The sequence below is a fragment of the Mus pahari genome, chromosome 2, assembly GCF_900095145.1.
Source record: "Mus pahari chromosome 2, PAHARI_EIJ_v1.1, whole genome shotgun sequence".
Lineage (NCBI taxonomy): Eukaryota > Metazoa > Chordata > Mammalia > Rodentia > Muridae > Mus > Mus pahari.
Window position 1 is genome coordinate 73,908,642 of NC_034591.1, and position 12,784 is coordinate 73,921,425.

General features: G+C 50.2%; 1 protein-coding gene across 2 annotated transcripts in view; it reads left to right on the plus strand.

Annotated features, from left to right (window-relative positions):
• The window catches only part of Mindy4 (MINDY lysine 48 deubiquitinase 4), a 103,650-nt gene extending 91,740 nt beyond the window's left edge, over positions 1-11,910 (plus strand). Inside the window, exons 16-18 of one of the 2 annotated variants that reach the window (XM_021190936.1) lie at positions 226-406; positions 930-1,002; positions 9,940-11,910. In XM_021190936.1, the coding sequence (XP_021046595.1) occupies positions 226-406; positions 930-1,002; positions 9,940-9,988 (303 nt within the window). In that variant the 3' untranslated portion in view covers positions 9,989-11,910. The remainder of the gene's footprint in view (positions 1-225; positions 407-929; positions 1,003-9,939) is intronic. The other variant, XM_029535588.1, reaches the window with a different exon arrangement.
• Positions 11,911-12,784: the final 874 nt, after the last annotated feature.

Genomic DNA, 12,784 nt, shown 5'->3' on the forward strand with positions numbered 1-12,784 from the left:
TGTGTGTGTGTGTGTGTGTGTGTGTGTGTGTGTGTGTGTGTGTGTGTGTGTGTAGGGGGCTGTGTGTGAGTTCCCTGTGATCCTTGATGTGGGGTGGTCACCTCTAGAAGGTGGGCCTGTGGTTTGGGCAGCAGGCAGGGCTCCTAGCATCACAGCAAGGCTCTCTGGGAAGCAAGCCTCCCCTCAGCTGGTCAGCCTGTTACCTCGGGCCTTTCTGTCCTTCAGGTTGGCTGCTTCCTGAAGACGCCAAGGTTCCCCATCTGGGTGGTCTGCAGTGAGAGCCACTTCAGCGTCCTCTTCAGCCTACAGCCAGAGCTCTTGTGCGACTGGAGGTCTGAGCGGCTCTTTGACTTGTATTACTATGACGGCTTGGCCAATCAGCAAGAGGAGATACGGCTGACTGTTGGTGAGACATCCGAGTGCATCTCTTCAGGGAGCCTCCAGGCTGCTCCAGAAGCAGCCCTAACATACCTTCTTGGGATAATCATGGGTGGCCAGGGAGTGATGCTAGCCTGGCCATCCTGTAAGAAAGGGCCGTGGGCCTTGAGCGTGCCATGGCACTAAGAATGGAAGATGAAGTTAAGGCCACAGGAAAGTGCCCTGTAAGCTATGCTGATATGTTTGGATTTGCATTTCAGGCAATAGGGTGTCATAGGAGGTTTTAGGGTAGAGGAATAATGAGATCACAATTGCTTTTAGAAAAAATATTTTGGTAACTGAAGTAAGGCAAAGGTTTGGTGAAGGCTGGAGGGTAGAAGCCAGTGCACTGGTCTTGGTAAGAATTGACCAAGACGAAGGGAGGATCCAGTCAAGATGCAAATGGATCCATCATACCCAAGGGTTGGGATGGGCCCCCGGAGTTGCCCCAACTGGCCGCAGCATCATGGCATATCCCTGAGGTGACAGTGCTCTTCCCCCTTCCTTCCTAGATACCTCCAAGACCGCCTCAGAGGACAACTGCAGTGACCTTGTCCCTCCTCTTGAGCTCTGTATCAGAACCAAGTGAGTGGGGCTGCCTCTAACTTCATAAAACTCACCCAAGAGGCCAGGATGGGCATTGGGTGGGGATATTAAGCCTGTGGACAGGAAGACGAATAGCTTCCGGAGTGGTCTGATTTAGAAGGCTGTGGTCAGGTAATACCTGCAGCTGATTAGACACTGGCCTGGGGGCTTACACTGAAGCAGATGTCTCCACTGGGCTGCTAGTTTGCTGACTTTTCAGGAGCTGAAGGACTGAATAGAATTGGGAGAGGGGATGGGGTAGCCAGAGCATAATGGGATGTGGGTGACCACAGCAGCAGTACCTCCCTACCCTGTGTGGCAGAGCCGCTCAGAACACCGAGCAGCGAAGCCCCTGTCTCTGAGGCACTTGGTGGGTCCTTGATACCTCATCCTGACTCTGCATCTAGGGAGGCTGCAGCCCGGGCTAGAGTTGGGAAAAGCCCATTCCTTTCTTCTAGGCTTTGTTGTGCTCTGGGCTAGGGCTGTGCGCTGCAGAGTCTGTGGGCCATCTGGAATAGAAGCCTCTGGCTCATTTGGGCAGCTCTTCTCAAAGTCTGCAGCAGTGACTAGAGATCTCAGTGTAATAGGGAATCAGGGAGGAGTGTCTCGGGAGGGAGACAAGGTTCTGGTTGCTTTCCCAGGGATATAGTGCATGTTGTGTGGTTCTGAGCGTGAGTTCCGGAGCCAGCCTGCAGGCTGACTGTGAGACACTGGACCTCACCTATCTGACTTACTTTGTCATCTGTAAAGTGGGGACAATGACAGCTTGGAGCCCATGTGGCTATTCCTAAGTGCTTTCTAGCATTAGCTCTCACTGTCATTGTCCTTGGCACTTGTGACTTGTGTCAAGAAGAATCTGTTTCCCAGCTGGGGCCAGAGTCACAGCACCTGAGATACATGTGGCAGGCCTGGAGTCCAGGCCTGTTGCCCCTTGTAGACAAACAAGCCTTTGAGTGGGACTGGGGAACAGAGTAAGGACTGCCTTGGCACTGTGGAAGCATCAGGAAGGGGAAGTGGGAGGGCTGCAGGCACATCCCCATTGTGCCAGTTCCCTGTCCTCCCCCTCAGGGATACAGCATTCCTGCAGGGTCATAGGCTGGCTGCTTTCATCAGAGGATTAGGGGCACATGCGGGTCGCTGTCCTTTCAAGTACAAAGGGCCACTCATTCAAGGTGATGAGTGAAGGCTTTGAAGGGGAAAGAAGGTGATCCTAGCTTTGGCACCTATGCAGGCTAGCAGAGGAGGCCACAGGATGACCTTTCTGGAGAAGGGCCCCAACTGGCCCCTAGGCACAGCTTCTATCCCTTTCAGCCTGGGATGCTCCTTGAGATCCCTTTTGGACTTTATCTTTGTACCCCTCCCACCAATAGTACCCCTGAGTCCTTCAGTGCCCTTCTTTGACAATAGATGTCTCCCGATTGGCCAAACAGCCCTCCAAACCCAGCCTTGACTGGCTTTCTGAGCTCAGTCTGATGGGCAGTTGTTTGAGAATGGCTCAGAGTTTTGGCCTACCTTGAGGGTAGCCTCTTACCTGAGATGGCTGGCACGGAGCATAATTCATGGTCATCATCATGGAGGGTGGGCTTGGACCTGTTCTGTTGGTGCTTTTGGCTCTTAGGAGGGTCCCAAGCCCATCCCCACCCCCCAGTGATGCCTGCCGAGGTGCTGGAGAGCAGCTTGCGTTGGGGAGTGGGGCCTGGCTTTCCCTGCTCTCACTTCTGATCCCTGTCTGGGGCTTGGATGAGACAGAGCGACGGCTTCTTCAGAAGTGCTTCTCAGTGTTGGTCACAGAGAGAAAGAGGACTGCTTTTATAGCACACAAATAGTCAGGGTTTGGGACATCAGGCCTAGGGACTCTTAGGGGTCCCAGACACCACCCATCCCCGGGATGGCTAGGGGAAGCCAGTGTGAATTCTGGATCATTCACTGGGGAGTCTTGCCCCAGAGCTTAGGTCCTAGGATTGTAGACATTAGCTTCCTTTGAAGAATGTGTTAGAACTGGAACCTCCAGGCCAACCGGGGCCTCTGTGGGGAGACCTGAGGATGTGAATTCCTTTGCAGTTACTGGTTGCGGCTGCCGCCACAGCCCTAGGATCACTTAAGAAAAGATTCATCGATTCGTGTTTACTCTGTGTGTGTGTGTGTGTGTGTGTGTGTGTGTGTGTGTGTGTGTGTGTGTGTCTGTGTGTGTGTATGCACACGTGCATACCTATGCATACTATGGAGGCCAGAAGAAGGCAGCAGGTATCCTCTATACCCTCCCACCTGGCACCCAGTATCTTTGAGGTAGAGTCTCTTGATGAACTTGGGGTTCATGTTTTCTTGGACAGTCTAGGTCAGCAAGCCCCAGCAATACATATGTGAAACACCTGGATTATTCCCTGGGTGCTGAGGTTTGAACTCTTGTCCTCAGTATTTCCAGCAGTCACTCTTAACTGTGGAAGCATCTCTCTAGGCCCTACTTTTGAGAAGTGCTGTTCTAATGATGGGTAAGGGCCTCCCTGGCTCTGTCCACGTCCATCTGCCTTATGCGCCTGCTCTTGCATGTCATTTGCCAAGGGAGGTACCAAGCCTGTCTGTATGACTGCCAGAGGCCAGGGAACTTTCTTCCTAACACCAGGTCTTTGCCTGTTGTATGTTCTCAGTGCATTCGCCATGGTGGGTCTACCTGGCCAGTTACCATGGGAATACTTTCCCAGAATTTTCCCCAGAATTATTCCCAGAAGGCTGAAGGGGTGAATGAAGAGTGGAATGGCTGGGTCCCTGTCCCCTTGATTCATCAGATAACAAGCCACTGTAATGGGAAACAGCAGGCCAGGAATCCTAGGCCAAGGGGTTGAATTACAAAGGCTTTGCGTTTTGTTTTTGCTACAGATTCTCAAACAGCTCAAAGGAACTTGGGAAAGTAGCCTCTGAGGTTACTGTGGGGAGCTGCTGGCCTGGCCTTGGCCATGGGGGTGAGGTCATGGGGCAAACCCTGCTGCCTGTAGGGCACACATCATGCCATCGTCTATACTTAGGTCACTGCCAAACTCAGAGTCAGATTTCACATACCTGGTGAGGTGCAGCTGAGCCTTAAATCCTCCTGTCTGTGTATGAGGAGAGTGGCTGGCTGCAGACCTGGTGAGTGGAGTTTCCTTCTCAACATGCCAAGGATCATGGAAGTTCTGTCTTGATTCTTTAGAAGAAACAGCTGGGTAAGAATTTGTCCTCACTCTCAGAGAGTTCAATCAAATGGAAATCCAATTCAGAACCAACCATGATCAATCCAGGGGAAGATGACCTCTTACCCTTAAGCCCAGCCTTCCTGCCCTGCAGGAATCATGACCCACCCTATAGGATGTGCCAGCCCTATACCTGGCCATCTGGCAATAGGCTTAGTCCATAGAGGCGTGCCCAGCACCCCCTTCCCCCAATCTAACCTTTCTTTCATAGATGGGGAGGTGAAGGTTTTCCACATAGCGCTCTGCCAAGTCACCTTGGATCACCATCAGCTTGGACCCTCACTGTTGCAGCCGGGTGGTAGGTCACTGAGCGGACAGTGTGACTTCCTGCCACCTGGCTCTGTTGTCACGGAGGCGTTGCACAGGCCCAGACTCTGGGTTTTGCCTTCAGAGAACAGCATCCTGATTAGAAACATCGCTAGGTCCTTGTGCGGTCCCTGTTCTTTAGTGTGACGCACATCTCAGCCCCACAGAGGCTCATTACCTTTGCTGTGTCCGGAATGTGGGATCCATCTCTTGCCCCTCCCCGTTGTTCTGAAACGACATCAGCAGAACCAGACTCTTTGGGGGTCAGTTCCAACAGCAAGGCACTGACCTCTCCCAGGCTTGCATCCTCACTGGAGTGAGAGAAAAATGAAACACTTGTCAGCAGGCCAGAGATCAGAGGAAAGAGCCCGTAACCGGGCCTGGGGCTAGGGTCCAGATGTTTCTGTTTGGAGGCTCAGACAAAAAATGCAAACTAGTTCCAGACTGGGTCAGCGTCTCTGTGGCCTGGAGAATGTTGACCTCCACAGGGATGCTCTACCCATCTAAGTACCCCCTTCCCTGCTGATGCCCTGGCCTGGAATCCCACCCTTCTGATGTGCTGTGGTTCACATATTCCCACTTTGCCCCGGCTTGTCTCATTATATGGGTTGTCCTCCTGAACTCACTTCTGCCCAGCTGTCAGCCATCATTTTCTCTTTCCCGAGCCACTGTAAAATAGAACATAGAACCACAGGTGTATTCCTGACCTTTACCGGGGGCTGTGAACAAGCAGGGGAGGTGGGCAGGAGAAGGATCCAATGGGGGAGACAGCTTGGAGGTGAATACCAGACAGTGTGGTGAGTTGTGTGAAGAGTGAATATTCAAAGACCCGGATTTCCCTGCCGAAGATTGGGAGGGGAGCGGGCTTCAGAGCAGGAATATAGGGGGAGAGCTGGGGTGGATGAATGTCTCCAAACCTCAGAGCTCTGGGCAACAGCTACTATCAGCCTTCCTGAGCCTACCACAGGAGCTGAGAGCCACCTCCAAACCAGATCTCTTCTGCCAGCGGCCTGAATCTGAGACCAGAGAAGGTGGGACGGGCCAGGAGGAGGACTAATCAAGGGCACAGGTGGCAGGCAGCATAGTGGGCTAGCTCTGATTTGAAATGGCCCGAGTGCAGGGACAGAAACTTGCATACAACCTGTTTGTCTGAAAAATCAAGACCAGCAAACGGATCCCTGGGTATGTCCGAAGCAGTTTGAGGTGTTATAATAGGCCTGCCTTCTGTTTGCTGTGGTTGGGCCCATGTGGGATCCTCTCCTGTATAAAGTACATCAGGTCCAACAGTGGTCTGATGAGTTCAGACCAGAGCTCACTGTGCTGTAGTTATTGACCTGAGGCTGGGGGAATGGGTATTTTCATGCCATGGCCTTCTCTGTGATATTGCTATTGACTTTTGAGCTCAAAGCTCAACTATTAAGTTGGCAGTCCTTTGGTGAAGTGGTTTTACCCCTTTGGGATTATTTGGCAGTCTTTAAATACTTTCAGCAATTATAGTCAGGGAGAGGGCACAAACTGTCCTACAGTGAACAGAACACCTCCCACACCAGAATTATCCAGTGGCAAGGTGGTTTTAAGTGTACCATGGGTCTGCCTCCTGAGTTACTGTACATGACAACATGGACTGCTGACTCCTGCTGTATAGTCAAGCACCTCTCCATCTCACCTGCTCACTCCCCAATTCTCCATCTCATCCATTCGTTTGCTTCCCTGCAGTCCCTCATTGCTGCTGCAGCACTGTAAAAGCTCTTTTTACTCTAGACCATCCAGATCAACTGTCGCGCTTGCCCTTCCAGCATTTCACATGGCCCTGATTTCCCTTCCATAGGAAAGCGCTTCTCTCCACTGCCTTTGCACCTGCGGGCCAGGATGGGAGGGCTAGGTAGATGCCTTGTGAATAGCTTCAAAACCAAACACAGAACTAGCCAGCCTGCCAGGGAGGCTCCGTGACTGTCGTGATGCAGATGTTGTTCAGTGGTGGGTAAATATGACTCACCCTGTACTGAAGACAACCCCCAGTTTGTGTCCTGGGAGAGCCCAAGCTTGCCTGCAAGTGGGGAAGGTGGAGTCCAGGGTTGAGAGGCTATGAAGAGGGTGCTTGTTTGTGTAGTCCCTGGGGACCAGGCTGAGGGTGGATCTGTCTCTCTACTTTGTGCCCCCTTTCATCACCATTTGGGGATCTCAACCACTGAGCCATCTCTCCAGGTCCCTAAGATGTGTTCTTGTTACTCAAGACATTGATGCTTAAATATAAATCTAACTAGAATAAGAAAAGGTTATTTAATGGTGCACCTCAAAACAGCAAAGATGAATAGGAAAAGATAATTACAAATTTCAAAAAAAATATTAGATTGTTACAGATACTGAATCACGACTAACTCAGTAGCTGCAATAGATCAGCCCTACCTTTTGGAACCTGGGCTCAGCACCTCTCCACCTATAGCTGTTCAGGGTACCAGTCCGAGCAGGGTCTGTTTCCCCTGCTGAGATCTATGCTGTCTCCCCTGGAACTTCATGAGATTCCCCCAAAATCTTAGCAACAGAACACTCCTCACATAATAATTAACTTCTCAAGTTACGTCAAGTTACCTAGCTGTATGGTGGCCATGTCTATCATTCCGTGAAGGCAAATGCTATGGCTCTGCTGTGTTCCACCAAAGTGGATGTTTTCTATCTACGTGACCAAACCTGATAGAGTCCCCTGGATCTACCTGATGAACTAGAAGCTGGGGAAGGGGTCTCGGGCAACAGAGATCCCTGAGCCACCTAGCTCTCCCACATCTAGTATGATCTACTAGATTAACCCTTGGGATTCCACACTGACGATCAGAGAGAAGCTTGGGCAGTGCTGGTTGCATTGGTGTTCGATTCCTAGCACGGGGACGGCTGGAAAATGGAGTTTACGAAGGTAATTCTTTCAGCATTGGCTCTCAAAAGGTCTCCTTTTGGATTGTTTCTGAGTCCTGTGACCAAAATGGAACCAAGTGCCTCTCCTGCAGGAAACCAAGGGTTGACTGCCAAAAAGCCGAATGCCCCTATAGAGATGAGTTCTTTCAACATTGCTGGGTAGCATTGCTGGGCGCCATCAAATGACACCAAAGAGAACACAGAATTTTGAGAACATTTCCTCAAATTAACATTTATGCCTTTGCTGCCTTTCCCCACATGCCTAGTCTTTTAAGCAGATTGGTTTTTACAAAAATTTCAGAAACCCAGCTTTCCTGGAACACTGACTAGGGTATACATTCGGGCAGCGTTCTGTCTTGCATATTCGCACACCTTCAGAGGTTTAGGAAGTATATCTTGTCCCTTTTGTATCCTGGTGGGGCAACAGCATGATGCTAATTGTTCCTTTGTGGCTGTGTGCAGCTACTATCTTCCATACTGAAACATTCCATGGTAGAAAGAGAGTTTCCAGCTAAGATTTGTTGTCATTTTGTTTTGTTTTGTTTTGTTTTGTTTTCAAATTACAAGAAATCTGCTTATTTCTTTAATGAGATATGTGATCAGGGGAAATATAATTTATAAATCTGCTCAAAAGCTGCTTATAACCTACAGGAAAGTGAGTTAGAAGACATAGGGAGTACAAATTCAGCTACCTCTGGAAAAAGTGTAATTTTCAGCCTAAAAACTAGAGATACCAAGGCAGCAGTGCAGTGAGCTGAAGACGACAAAGAGCTCTGAGGTAGAAAATGGGGGTTGAGTTGGAAGATGAGCTAATAAGGGTGAGGACCACTGGGTCCAAGATGAACCATTCAGTTGTTGCTCTGCATTGGTGGGGAGGATTCAGGACCACCTGAGAATATAAAGATCGGAGGCTGCTTAAATCCCTTCTTTAAAATGCCATATAGTGCTCGCACGTGGCTACACATCTTTCTGTATGGTTTAGTCTCTGGGTATTTATAATATCTAATTTGCAAGCACTTGTTATACTGCATTGTGTACAGAATAATGACAGGAAAAGTCAGTTAACGTGCTCAGTATAGGTTTGTTCTTGGCCTGGGGGGGGGGCGGGGGGGTTTGCTGCTATGGTTCCTTGATATCTACAGATGGTTGAACTGTGGATGGGAAACCAGAGTGCTTTCGATGTGTTCTTGGTGCTGGGACCACAGTACCTAACAAACAACTTAAAGGGGAGAAGTTTCACTTGGCTCATGGTCTCTAGGTGCTGAGCCTGTCCTGCTAGGGAGGGCCTGTGTGGGGAAGCAGCTTGGCTTTAGTGGCAGGAACGTGTGTCAGAGGATGCTCACAGCATGGCAGACTAGAAAAGTGAGTCTGAGGGAAGCCAAGGGTTGGATATCATCACCAGAGACCTTCTTCCAGTGACCTCACTTCCTAAAGGTTCCCCAACTGTCACCAAGAAACAAGAATTCAAACCCTGAACCTGTCAGGGACCTTTCTAATTCCAGCCATATCTCTATAAATAAGGCCTCCTGCTTCCAGTCATTCTGATGGGAAATACCGCACTGTTAACCCTGAGTGGGTCTCTTTTCTCTCTTGCTGAAGTTCCAGTCTTGGGATTTTGGACTTTCACAGAAAGTTGCTGAATTAAAACAAGAACAACTTCTCTTTTCCCCTTGACTGTGGCAGTTAGGGTTTTGACTCAACGTCTGGTTTTGAAACCCTAACGCTAGTCCCCTCTCCAAACTTCATACACTGTGAACACTGTTGAGCCCTAGTCGGCTGCTCTGACTATAATGCTGCCTCGCCACATTCTAACTCAGGTTGTTTTAGAATCCATATACAGGCAGGCTACCTTCAGCGGTAGATTTGCATAATTCTCCATCTGCAACAAATATGATTCCTCTCAGTTGTTTAGAAAATCATCTCTACAGGTGTTAGGAAACCCCTTGGTCCCACCTACAATAACTGTTCCATTGGATCTGAGATACCAGTACTTTATCTACTTAGTTCATCTTAAGGCTTTATAAATTAGTTTTCAAAACCTGTTTGTTCCTGTGGTACTCATGGCGCTCCCAAGCTTCCTGTGCTCCATAGAGCAATGTCCTGACCTATTGTCAGCTGTCCAGTTTCCTCTGCATCTTTCTTCTTACCTTTCTTGCTCCTCTCTTGCACCATGAACATCCCAGACTATCTGTTCCCCTGGTCCTACCCAGGTGCCCCTGAAGGGCCACTGCTGGACAAGAGCTGGGTCTGGATGTACGTGGATGAGTTAAATCATTAGAAAGCTGTAGCGTCATCGCAAGATACAGTCAGCTAGGCCACAAAAGGCCAAGTCTCCTGTGTCTTCCCTGTTGTTGCCAGGGTCCTTGGAGTCTTTTATGCATGCCGTGTAGGTATTTAGGTTGGATGAGAGTATGGGAAAGCGAATGGGCAGGGTGGGGTCCTCAAAGCCTACTTCCTGGGTCCCTGCAGCTCTAACACTCTCCTGTCACTGTCTTCATAGGTGGAAGGGGGCATCTGTGAACTGGAATGGCTCAGACCCTATCCTGTGACCCTTGGATACACGGAGTTCTATGGCTTCAGCACTCATCACTGGGATGAACCCTGGACCCCAGGTCTCAGGGTCAAGTCTCTTAGAGGAGCCACCATGCCTAAGTTTGCATGTCCACAGAGGCATGCTGAGACTTCCGGTCCCTTCCATGAAGGGCCATGGCAGGGTTCTGTTGAGGTTCCCTCCTGGCCCAGCTGTGCCTGCCAAAGACAGGAAGGAGGGAGGCCACCAGAGACCCGACTGCCTTTCGTTCGCATCCTTCCTGGATAACCCTCTCTCCAAGGCCTCTGGTGTCACTGGCTTTGGGGACTCAGGAGTCTTATTATTGCAGCTTCCATAAAGCAAGAGTCATGCCTATGACCAGGGCAAATTTGGACTGTGGTTGGTTCATTGGTGTGCGTGGAACCCAGGTCTTCTCTCATCATGTCTAAAATGGGACAGGGAGGTGGAGGCCCAGGATCCCGGTGTACAGCGTATCTCCTAGCCAAGATGTGAGGCCAAGCCCGGCCCTTTGTCCCAGAGATGCCCTTGTCTGGGAGAAGCAGCGTAGTCTAAGATACAAGCTACCAAGAGCAGCCAGAGGTCTGGAGAGCCCACTTCAGGGAAGACCTGGTTCTCTTGTGAGGCCACATGAGGCTGGGGTGGGCCTAGAAGGAGGCTGGGATGGACAGGGGTAGAAAGGTACCCAGGGAATTACTTCTTGCCCAGGTGAGCAAAAAAGATGGGGACAAGCAGAGGGATCCAGTGTCCACTTTCCTGTGGCTGTGGGGAGAACTGACTGCCATCATGAGTGGGCAGGGCCTTGGAAGTGCTCACATTGCAGAATAAGGAGAGAGATTAGAAGGGAAAATGGTGATGTTCTGCGTTTCACCTACCACATGGCGAATATCCTCTGGCTTTCGTCAAGGAACATGATAAAGCAGGAGTGGATAGCTAGGGAAGAACTCCTGGAGGTACTGGGTGGTTCAGAGCCAGAGTCCAGGGCTGCTTGCAGCAGTTCACACCAGGAACCTCGGGCCGAAGCTCCAGTCCTCAGAGTCCCTGTCCTATGGCTATCCAGGAAGAAACAAGCACCAAGACAATGGTAAAGCTTGCAGGCGCCTCCACCCCTAGCCCGGCAGCCCAGCTTTGGCCTCCATGTGTCCCCATGGGGTTTAGGAGCCTAGCTTCTCTAGGTTGTGTCCCCTGCAATAAGAAGTCCCCTTGCTGTAAGGAGAAACCCCCTCCGTTAAGGAGTTATGGGCTTGGTGGGGACAACTACAGAGCTTGTCTCGTGTTCTTGTGGGCAGGGCACACACTGTGTCCCAACTGCAGACCTTTGGAGAGGCAGGGAGGAGTCAATCATGCCATAGGAGAAGCAGAGGGTGGGAAGGGCTGTGTCCTGCACTAGGCTCCCACGGGGCTTGCTGTGTAAACTTTAGTGGCCATTCACAGCAGGTTCCCAGTAGAAATGCTTCCTATATCTCCTCGAAATGTTTATGCATTTGTTTTCCTTGGCCGCAGATGGGCAGCTGCAGAGTGCCTGGCTGAGGAAGTTGGTTTCCCTGCAATGGCCTTGTTTATCGGTCTGGGGAGGAAAAGTATCTCTTCAATGAAACCCACTTGGTCTCCTTGCCAGGGGCTCTTTGGCAGAGCTAGAGAAAACAAACAATTCCCAGCATTACTGCAGAAGGTTGACCCAACAAAGCACAGAGCTTGCTCTTCTAGGAGGCCAGATTTGCAGACACACAAGTACTATGCCGCGGAGAGGAAGGTGGGCAGAGCTGGGTACAGCCACTCCCAGGCTTGAAGCCTTAGCATTCTCAGTAACACTCGCAGGACCAAAACACCTCATCACAAGTGGGCATTGTTCTCTAGGGGTGCAGAGGTAGGGGACTGTGCCTCACAGCCCTCTCCCGAACTGTATTAAAATCCTTCGTGTTCCCATGCATGTGTGCTGAGGGTCAACAGTTTTCTGTCTCCGTTGCTCTGTGAGGATGGACACAAGTTCCTGGACAAGCCAGCTAGTCTTTTCCTATTGACTTTGCTCACTTCAGCTCTTGCTCCTTGATCTAGAGAGGGACAAACAAGCCATGACTGTTGACTTTGGACATATCGAAGAGTGTGTGGAACCAGTGTAATGACCACTTAACTCCAAACTCCCCAGAGGAAACACCTCCCTCCCCTTGGGATGCTGGTTTGTACAGGTTGCTGTGGCAGCCTGTTTTCATTTCCCAGCCTTGCTCCAGGAGCCCTCCAGACCCTGCATTGCCCCTGGCTCTTCCACAGTCAGCCACAGTTGGTTATTTGTTGTTTTTACTTTTTATTGATTCTTTGTGAGTTTCCCATCATGCACCTCAGTCCTGCTCATCTCATATCCATCCTTATGCCCTTGCAACCTCCCCAGCAAAAAAAAAAAATACAAACAAACTCTAGCATAAAGAAAAAAAAAAAAAAAAAAAAAACCTCACAAGAAAAACAAAACACAAGACAACTCCCCCCTCAAAACAAAGCAGAGAATACAGCTCACTGGGAGCTGCATTGTGTTACAGTGTGTCCATAGTATACCCTTTTGTCCACACATCTTTACAGGTAAATGTTAATTGCAATGAGTCATTAGTCTGGTTTGAGCTCTTCTGTGACACCATCAATATTGGATCCTCACTGGGACTCCTTCCTGCTGTTGCCCTGTGTCATGGAGGTTCTGCAGCTTCAGAACGGCAGGACTGGCCCTTTTACTTGTCCCAGCTGCTCACAGATGATGCAGACTTGGGGGTGGGTTCACTCAGAACTCTGCATCTGGGCCTGGGTTGTAGCT